The sequence below is a fragment of the Asparagus officinalis genome, chromosome 10 (assembly GCF_001876935.1).
Source record: "Asparagus officinalis chromosome 10, Aspof.V1, whole genome shotgun sequence".
NCBI classification, from domain to species: Eukaryota; Viridiplantae; Streptophyta; class Magnoliopsida; order Asparagales; family Asparagaceae; genus Asparagus; species Asparagus officinalis.
Window position 1 is genome coordinate 72608383 of NC_033803.1, and position 10040 is coordinate 72618422.

The window sequence follows — 10040 nt, forward strand, 5'->3', positions numbered from 1 at the left end:
ACCTATGTATATATATATACGTTATACATATACATATAATATATCATATACATATATCTGTATATCTGTTATACTTATATGTATATATATCTATAATAGCTATAGTTATATATAGAAGAAAACTTGTGTCAACTTAAGTTGACATCCACCAACTTCTTACCATTAGATTTCCTAGGGATCCTTGCATGATATGGAAGGTGACTTGTTTATATATATATCTTTGTGTGGAAGAAAGTTTAGTGGACAACTATTCCCTAATCACACCTTACAGGTTGATAGGAGTCTCCTTGCCTAGTACCTATATATATATATCACCTTAGTATACTAGTATATATATATATATATACTATATACTATATATAAGTATATAACTATTATAGTATGTATTATAGGTATTTATATTATATAGTATACATATGGATATTATATACGTATACGCGTATAACATATACACATATACGTATATATACATATACATATAATACGTACTCATATACATATATATATATCTTATATATCTATATATCATTTATATACGGTATATATCTATATAGTACATATTACGTATTATTATCTATACATTTTTTATATACGGTATTATGTATATGTATTACGTTTATTGATTTTTATTTTTTTATATAGTAATATATATATAGTATGGTATATATACTTTGGATATATGCGTATATTACTTATATATATATAGTGTATATACTATATAGTATGTATATAAGTATAGAAAATAAAATAATATATAGAGAAAAAGTAAAAAAAAATAAATTAAAAAAAAAAAATAAGAAGTAGTATATATATTTATACACTATTTATTACTATATATATATTATATATATACATACATATATATATGTATAGTATATTGTATGTTATAGATATGTATATATGTATATATCTATATACTGTGATTACAGATACTATATACAGTAATTATATATATTATAATATTTATATATATATATACTATATTATATATATATATTTAGGATATGGGTATACTTGCCGGCCAAGGATTCCTGTTGGTGTGATTTGACACATCTTGTCTATACATCACACCTTGAATTGGTGCAGGCTCCATCTTCAAGGTGTGATGTTTTATGGACAAGCATGTGTTCACATCACTACCAAGGATCCTTGGCTACCAGTATACCCTTTTTCGTCTCTCTCTCTCTCCTCACTATATAGTATACGTCTATATATAGTATATTATAGTATATATTACAATCTAGGATTATAGTGTCCAACTAAGGTTAGACACAAAAGTTTCATTTTTGAAGTGTCAGTACTATCAAGACCTTAAAGAGATGCCTGGATCAACTTCATAAAGCCACTATTGACTATTCATCTGAATCATACACCATAGTTTCGTGATGAAAATTCAAATCCTTTTCAGAATATCAGGTAAAAAAAGCAAACTTAGACTTGAGCATCATCTCATCAATGAGATACATACAATCAACATATGAAGTTAGAACCCCAGAATGCCACTTGGCACGATTGTCTGACAAATAACCTCTCAACCATATAGTGTAACGTCATCATCAAAGCTCAAACTATTTTCCCAGAAATTTAGGAAATATCGCCATGATTCGTAAGACCAAGGAGAACTCACTCCTAAAAGCCAATTTTGAGCATTTAGCGGACACTTACACAATTAAACACCCAATCACAATCTCATCATGAATCCAGCACCGCGCTGAAATCACAACAAAACCACAAAAACAAGACAAAGAAACTAACTTTTTTGTACTCACCCAGCTTCCATCAGCAGCGAAGTACCCGGCCACTTAGCCCTAAGCGAGACCTGAACACTCTTCGGGCGGCGATGCTCAGCAGCGACAATGCCAGTCAGAAGAAGAAGGATCCAGAGTGAAGATAATAAAACCCTAGATCTGACAAGGGAGGCCATGGTTCGGTCTCGAGAGCGACGATCCGAGGTTCAATTGATGAAGAGCCCCATTAATTTAAGAGATCTAGGGTTAGGGTTAGGGTTTTTTGTCTGAGGTTTTGGGTACAGGGATGGGGGAGCTCGGCAGTGGACTTGGTGGCCGGTCTCCGCTCTGAGGGGCGTTGGTATTTATAACGGGCTGGGAAGTGGACGAATATTCAACGGTTTTGTGTAAATTGGCTTTGTAATATATATGACGATTTTTCGAAATAGATTTGTTTAGAAATATATTTCCAAATATATCAAACCCTTTTGAAAATATTCGTCATTTTCAATCAAGTTTTAGCCAACTGTGTAAATTGGCTTTGTAATAAATAGGACAAATTTTTGAAATAAATTTGTTTAGAAACATATTTTCAAAAATCAACCTCTTTTGAAAATATTCGCCTTTTTCGATCCAATTTCACCCAGTTGGCTGGCTGAACTGGCTGGCTGAAACTGGGTCGAAAATGACGAAAAAAGTTCAAAAACTTCATGAGAATTTAAATCTCGTGAAGTTTAAGCCGTCATTAGCAATTGTGTTAAGGGGGGTCAAACCTTCACGGGATTTGAAATCCTGTAAAGTTTAAAAACTTCATGGGATTTCAAATCCCGTGGAGTTGCAGGTAGGGATGTTAAATGGGTGGGTTTGGGTATTAATGGGCGGGCCATAAATGGGCGGGTCATAAATGGGCCGTTTGCCCATTTATGGCCCATTTAACATTTTCTAAATGGGCGGGTTTTTGCCCGCCCATTTAATAAACGGGCCGCCCATTTGCCCATTTAACTATAATAGATATATATGTATAATACTTTAGGATGTTTTTTGTAAACTTTTGGGGGTTTTTTGTAAACTATTGGGGGCTTTTTGTAAAATTTAGGAGGTTTTTGTAAACTATTTAAATTATCAAAATATGCAAATGCATGTACATAACCCATTCAGGAATAACATGAACATATTGAACAAGATAGCATTAAAATTACCAATCATGTATTTTTTTTTCTTTTTACTATACCAAGCGCAAAGAACTCAAAGACTACATCACCTGCAAAATGATATACATTGTTTATTGCGATAATCAATGCCTCAAGAAGCCACTTATGCCACATCAAAAAGAAATTCAAATAGAGCACAACTTTTTCGAACGTGCAAACCCGTCTTATGAATAATCATCACAACTCGCCTTAAAATGCCATAATAACCCCACGAGTGGCTTTCAGAGAGAAAGAGTATCAATGTAACCTGAGGAGAGCTCATCAGTTTTAAATTCTCGATTTAATAATTTCCATAATGATGGGGTAAAATGACAGTTACTTCACGCAGGGAAAAAAAGTTCAGAACAATCATGTTGTTCTAACATTACAGAAAGGAAAATTACAGTGTACGAAAAAGCTCAGAAGACCATATACAACGAATTTCCGCGAAGAAATCGAAACATGCAGGATAAATCATCACGATGCTCAAGGATCGAGATCGTTACCGGATCGATCTGGATGTTTCCATGGACGTTATCGTAAACCTACTTCAAGAACCTCTGATCGATCTCGCCGCCGCCTCCTCCTCCGGAGGATCCGTACGTCACCGTCGCCGCCGGTTTCTGCTCTTGCGAGAACGAGATATTGCCGGCGCCATTTTTTTTCCTCTTTCTAGTTTCTCTCTGTTCGAATTCGAGAACGGGATTAGGTTTTGGTTTTGGGAATCGGGCGGGCAAATGGGTGAATATAGACTGCCCATTTACTGCCCATTTAGTATGGCTTGAAATGAACCCGCCCGATTAGGCCCATTTAACTAAATGGGTGGGTTTTGGGTGGGCCAACTGATGGGCGGGCTGGGTGGGTAAATGGGTATGGGTTAAAATTGTCCACTATCACTGTCAAAGTTCACTGGAAATTAGGGCATCGACAAATTTTAGGTAAAATCTTTAAATTTTTTCTCTCCTTCTTTCTTACATATTCTCACTATTTCATGCTAATAACTTATTTAAATTTAGATTTGGAAATAATTTTTGAAATATTTATGAATTTTGTGAAGAAAAAATAAAGAATTTTGTGTATGAAGTTGGGGAAGTTATCGAAAATTGTAAAAGTTAGTGTATTATAAAGGTTTAACATTTGGTTAAAATTATGGATGTCTAAAATTGATATTAGAGAATTTAATGGTAAATTATATTTTTTGTGTTTTTCATGAAATATTGATATTGGAATATTTTTACGCTTTCAGATGTAACGATGAACGATCGAATCGTAATTCTTTATTCATATCATTGGAAGATTAACTATCTCGAGAATAATATGCTCGTATATGAAGGAGGTGTGGCGAAATCGTTGTTTTTATCAAAATCATGTACTTTCGATGAATTGGTTAATGCCTTACACAAACTTACATTAACCAATCCACGTGAGTATCACTTCAACGTGATTTGTAATTATCCTGTTACGAGGAATAGAACAAGCAGCATTCAAATCTTAAGTGACTACGATATGGGTCTTATTGGAATATTACATGACAATAAGTATTCAGTGGAATTATTTATTGAAAAGCATCACAGAAATTTAGGCGAATCGGTGAATCATGACGGAGTATACTCTCGCATGTTGGATGACATTGAAGTTGACTCCGCCGGCTTTTTGTCTCCGCAACAGGATATGAGATGGACACATTCATAATACTTGAGCAGTCTTTCACTTGTGTGCACTTCAAATGCCTTCGATGATAACGCCCCCCCATCAAGATATAATGCCTTCCACAGGTGTGACGATAGAAGATGATAATGCAAGTATTGAATCCGAGGATGATGATGAAGAGGATGGCTTACAAATCAATAGCATGATATTTTTGATAGATCGTGATGAAGGGGGTAACCAATATATTGACCGATGTTACTCTAACAATGAGTATGTTGTGTTAGAGGATCCGCCACTTGTTTGTGGAAAATTTGTAGTAAAAAAAAAGCGAAAGAAATATATTTGATTTGTATTCTCTTGATCTCAATTACAATTTGGATTCCCAATTACAAAAAAGAGGAGAATTGATCTGAATTCTCCCCTATGTTTAAGTCTGGGTTCTTCACGGTAGCTATGAGATGTCTCCCTCGAATGCTTGCGTCGAGTTTGCTTCTCGTTAACGATCCGAACGTCTTGTTTCACTAGAACGGTATCTTCTCCTCACGATTTGACGCTGTGGATGATTTACGTGGTAAGTTTGAAACTCTGAATGAATTGATAACTCAGAGCGAGTTTAAACTCTTGTAAAAGAGTTGATTGATCTAAGTTTGAAACTCTGAATGAATTGATAACTCAGAGCGAGTTTAAACTCTTGTAAAAGAGTTGATTGATCTTAACCGTAATTGGTTAGAGAGCGAGTTTAAACTCTTGTAAAAGAGTTGATTGATCTTAACCGTAATTGGTTAGACAAGCCAAGCACGTAGATAGCCCCAAGAATCTGTTGCCGAGAAGATGATCCGAAAAAGCCAATCTCTAGATCTCCAAAATTCTCAAAGATCCAAAGATATCCCCCTCCTCCTCTCTGATCCGAACTAAGATGATCTTTCAGGTATTTATAGGCAATTAGGGGGTGTAACCGCCCCTAAAATTGCTCCTTTGTGGGGCTAATGTGATGTAATTGCCCCTTAAATCCTCCTGAGTGGAGTTGTGATCCCCTCAGATCGTGGGAAACGGTTTTGAAACCATTCAGCTCGTGTTTGAATGAGTCAAACACAAAATCCGCGTTCTGGTATGAATTCTGCGTTCAAACGCAGCGTCTGGAAGCTCGTTTGCAACGTCTGGAAGCTACGTTTGCAGCAATTTAGAAACTGCGTTTGTAGCAATTTGGAAGCTGTATTGGCAACTTGGAAGCTATGTTTGGCCGCTTTCGGAGGCTGCGTTTGCGGCCGAACATGAGCTGCGTCCGTGGGCTTGAACTACATCAGCGATGGCTGATAAGGAGCTGCGTCCGCGGTTGAATTGACGTTGTGGCTTGATGCTAAAACGTGAGGAGGACTTCTGCGTCTTGGTTTAAGGAGACCGTTAATTTATTGTCTCTTTTTGTCAGAACGTTACAAAGATCATCGTTTTGTAATCTTTGCTTCAGCTCTTTGATATGTGAGAGTCGTCAGGTTGTAACTCTCGCTGTTGATTGTGAAGGTTGTTGATTAGAGCTTTCATCAGTTGTTGTGAAGGTTGTCAGATTGTAACCTTCATCGATCTACATGAAAGTCTTTAAATTATAGCCTTCTGAAAGCCGTCAAATTGTAACTTCCATCATTAGTGTTTGATGAGGATCATCTATCTGCAGTGAATTTTAGACAACCTACACCGCCTAATGAACTTTATGGAGAATAATGGATTGATGACTCCACGATGGAAAGTATTCCTATCGACACTAATTTAGATGATGATACATAAGATGAGGACTTCTCATTTAGAAAGAGCGATCTATTTGAAAGCAACGAGAAATTAATTCATGCGTTTTGTTTATGGGCCATCCAAAAAATGTTAAGGTTAGGCAGTCAAAAAGTAATGCAACAAGCTATAATGTAGTTTGTTCTTACCACAAATATGATGATGAAGAAGATAATAGTGGGCACCATGACGACAATGCAAAATGCCCTTAGACGCTTAATCCACGCTTAAGGGTAAGAGTAGGCGGGCAATTTAAAATAATGCACTACAACAGACTTCACACATGTAGTAATTCTCAATTAGAGACGAATCATAAACACGCATCTGCCTCTTTCATATATTGATTAATTATGCCTAAACTATGGGAGGATCTTGATCTAAGGCTAAAGGTTATTCGTATTTTAGTGCATAAAGTGACCAACTTGGATGTATCATACAACAAGTGTTAGAATGCTCGGAGGAAGACGATGATAAAAATATTTAGAGATAGGGACAAATCTTATAAGATCTTACCATATTATCTTGAAGCACTCAAAAAAAAAATTCGTAGACAGTGTATGAAGTATCATCAAATCCTGTTGACGGCGGAGATAGACGGTTCACAGGGGTATTTGGGTATTTGGGTATTTGAGCATTATATTGAGGGATTCAGATATTATCGTCATCTTCTTAGTATTAACAGCACCCACTTGTATTGTAAATATAAAGGCATTTTGTTTATTGCAACCAGAGTAGATGCAGATGATGATTTATTTTCTTTGACATTTGTCATGGTTAATGTTGAAAACATGAAAAACCGGGCATGGTTTTTTGCATGTATTACATATCATATCCCTAGTGTGCGAACGCGGTCGATTACATTCATATATGATAGGATAAAAGAAATTCCAATAGTACTCCAATGATATTTTCCGTCGCCACATTAACGTCGCTATTGCTTATGACATATATAGTAGGGATAACTTCAAAAGGAAGCATGGACAAGTATATCTTCAAGATCTTCTTTGGCAAGCTGGATGTGTAACGTAAAAATTAGTTTATGAGCAACTATGGGAGAGGATTAAGTCCATTTCACGAGCTGTACATGATTGGATCGAGACTAGTTTGAGTTTGAACAATGTTGATAGGTGGGTCTTATGTGAAGATGACAGGAAATAGTTTTGTATGATGACTACTAACGCTTCTGAGAGTTTCAACGGTGTGCTTAGGGGAGCACGCGATATACCAATATAGTCATTAGTTACAAAAATATTTTATAAACTTAATAAATTTTTTCTCAAACGACATATACTTGGAGCAAATATCCCATCAGAGTTGATGCCGAAAGTTGAAGGCATATTAGCGGATCGGATTGTGCAGGCTCAATCATTTCGTGTTGTTAGATGCAATTTTAATGAATGAGAGGTCATTGAGGGAATATCACATAGAGAATTATAAAGTTAATATGCTAGTGGATCAAACTTGTACATGCACTTGCAATATACCTCAACTACAATGATTTCCTTGTTCCCATGTAGTAGCGGCTTGCTCGGATCTTAAGGGGGTGCGAGGATTTCACATTATACATTTGTCACAAATTGGTATTTGTAATGACCATAAAATTTAATACTAGTTAAAATAATTTTTTAGTATTTTAAAATATTTAATTATTATTTTTAGAAAAGTATTTGTATTTTCTCGACCTTCTAGAATTTTCTATGATTTAGAAATCTAAATTTTATATTTATTTATATGATTTTAATATTTATAAATTTATTTTGTGCGGTAAAAATTCCTAGAATTAATTTGTTGTGTTATCGGTACTATTACGTATTATTTTAAATAATATGTGTAATGACCGTGAATTTTGATACTAGTTAAAATAATTTTATAGTATTTTAAAATATTTAATTATTATTTATAAACAAGTATTTGTATTTTCTCGATTTTCTATAATTTTCTATGATTTAAAAATCTGATTATATATTTATTTAAATGATTTTAATATTTATAAATTTGTTTTGTGCGCTAAAAATTTCTAAAATTAATTTGTTGTATTATCGGTACTGTTTCGTATTTTTTAAATAATATATTATACTATTAATATTATTACGCAATATTTCGTATAATACTTTGTATTATTAATTACGTATTTTTTTTGGTATAATTGATTACATTATTTTAACTATTACATATTATCTATCGTATTAGTATAACTAGTACGTTTTATTGCGTACGTAATTGTCCCATAAGTATTTGATTTTAAATGTAAGTAAATATATTTTTATTTTTAATTATTCTTGTTTAATTATACAATATGGGTATATTTTGTCTGTTTCGTATCAGCTATTGTATTAGCTTAACATGTACGTTTTTATTTGTAGTTAAATATTATGTGATTAGTTTAATTTTTAAATACCCTTAACTATTTTATTTTAATTAATTTTGTTTAATTTAATCCCTAACCCTAACCTAATCTCTCTCTATATATTCTTCTCTTCTTTTCACGTGAGCACCCAAAAAAAACCCAGCCGCCATAATATCTTCTCTCTCCTCCTCTCTCATCTCTCTCTCTCCCTCTCTCTCTCTCTCTGTTTTTTTCGTCCGCACAACCCAACACCCGCGACCTCCGACGAAACCCACGTCCACCGCCATTCCACCCCTCGACCACCGCTCCGGCCTCCGTCGCCCTCAGCCTCGACCACGCCGAGTCGCCGCCCCGCTCATCTCCGGATCCGACAGACCCGAACCCCAGCCCCGACCAACCTCCTCAGACCGCCGCGAGCTCCTCCCACCGGTCCTCACCGCCTGAACCCCGTCGTGCCCTCCGCCTGCAGCACCTCCGCCGCCCAGTCAGCCGCCTCCGACCACCAACCACAACCACCAACGCCATCTCCTCGTCAGACCCCACGGTCTCGCAGGCAAGATCCCGCTTCCTTTTGACTCGTCAATTCAATTTCTGGATCAATTGTGAATTATTTATGTTGTAATATGATTAGTTATAACTAGTATATTGCGATTATCTGCGTGGGACTGTTGATGATGATATTAAATGATTCCAAATGATAAATTAATGTTTTTCTAGATTAATTAGAATTATCATTATGAGAAATAATTTTTAAAAGAGTTTATTTTGGAAAAATGGTTTAATTTGAATTATTATAATAATAAATAAGTTAGAAGATTTTATTTTAGAAAATGGGTTAGTTTTGAATAATTATAATGTTAAATAATTTTAAGGGAAATTTTTGGAAAAGGGATTATTTTTAAAAGAATCTATTTTGGAAAAGATTATTTTTGGAATTAATAAATTTGTGATCATGACGATTGGAAATTGCGAGTTTTCATGTATAATTATTTGATAGTTGTAGTTCCATCTTGCACTGTTATTAGTAGTTGTTCACGTTTCCTGTTAATGATTCATGACACTGTTACATAGTATTCATTGCATTATACCCTGCTATAGTTGAGAATCGCGAGTATGGCTTGACTGTAGTGACCCGTGAGATATGAGTTGTTGACTTGGACTTGGGATGGGAAAGTCTTGGTTCATGTTATCGGATATGTTGTTGTTTATTTCCAGGCTCGCACCAGTGAATCGTTTCGCACTGGGGTGGGTCTGAGGTGATGTGATATTGTGATTGTTGTTTATTTCCAGGCTCGCACCAGTGAATCGTTTCGCACTGGGGTGGGTCTGAGGTGATGTGATATTGTGATT

The 10040-nt window shown here is 35.1% G+C and overlaps 1 protein-coding gene across 1 annotated transcript in view; it reads right to left on the minus strand.

Annotated features, from left to right (window-relative positions):
• LOC109826039 (UDP-glucose:glycoprotein glucosyltransferase) overlaps positions 1-2093 on the minus strand; it is a 29707-nt gene extending 27614 nt beyond the window's left edge. Inside the window, 1 exon segment of the mRNA XM_020392989.1 lies at positions 1770-2093. Within this exon segment, the coding sequence (XP_020248578.1) occupies positions 1770-1924 (155 nt within the window). The 5' untranslated portion in view covers positions 1925-2093.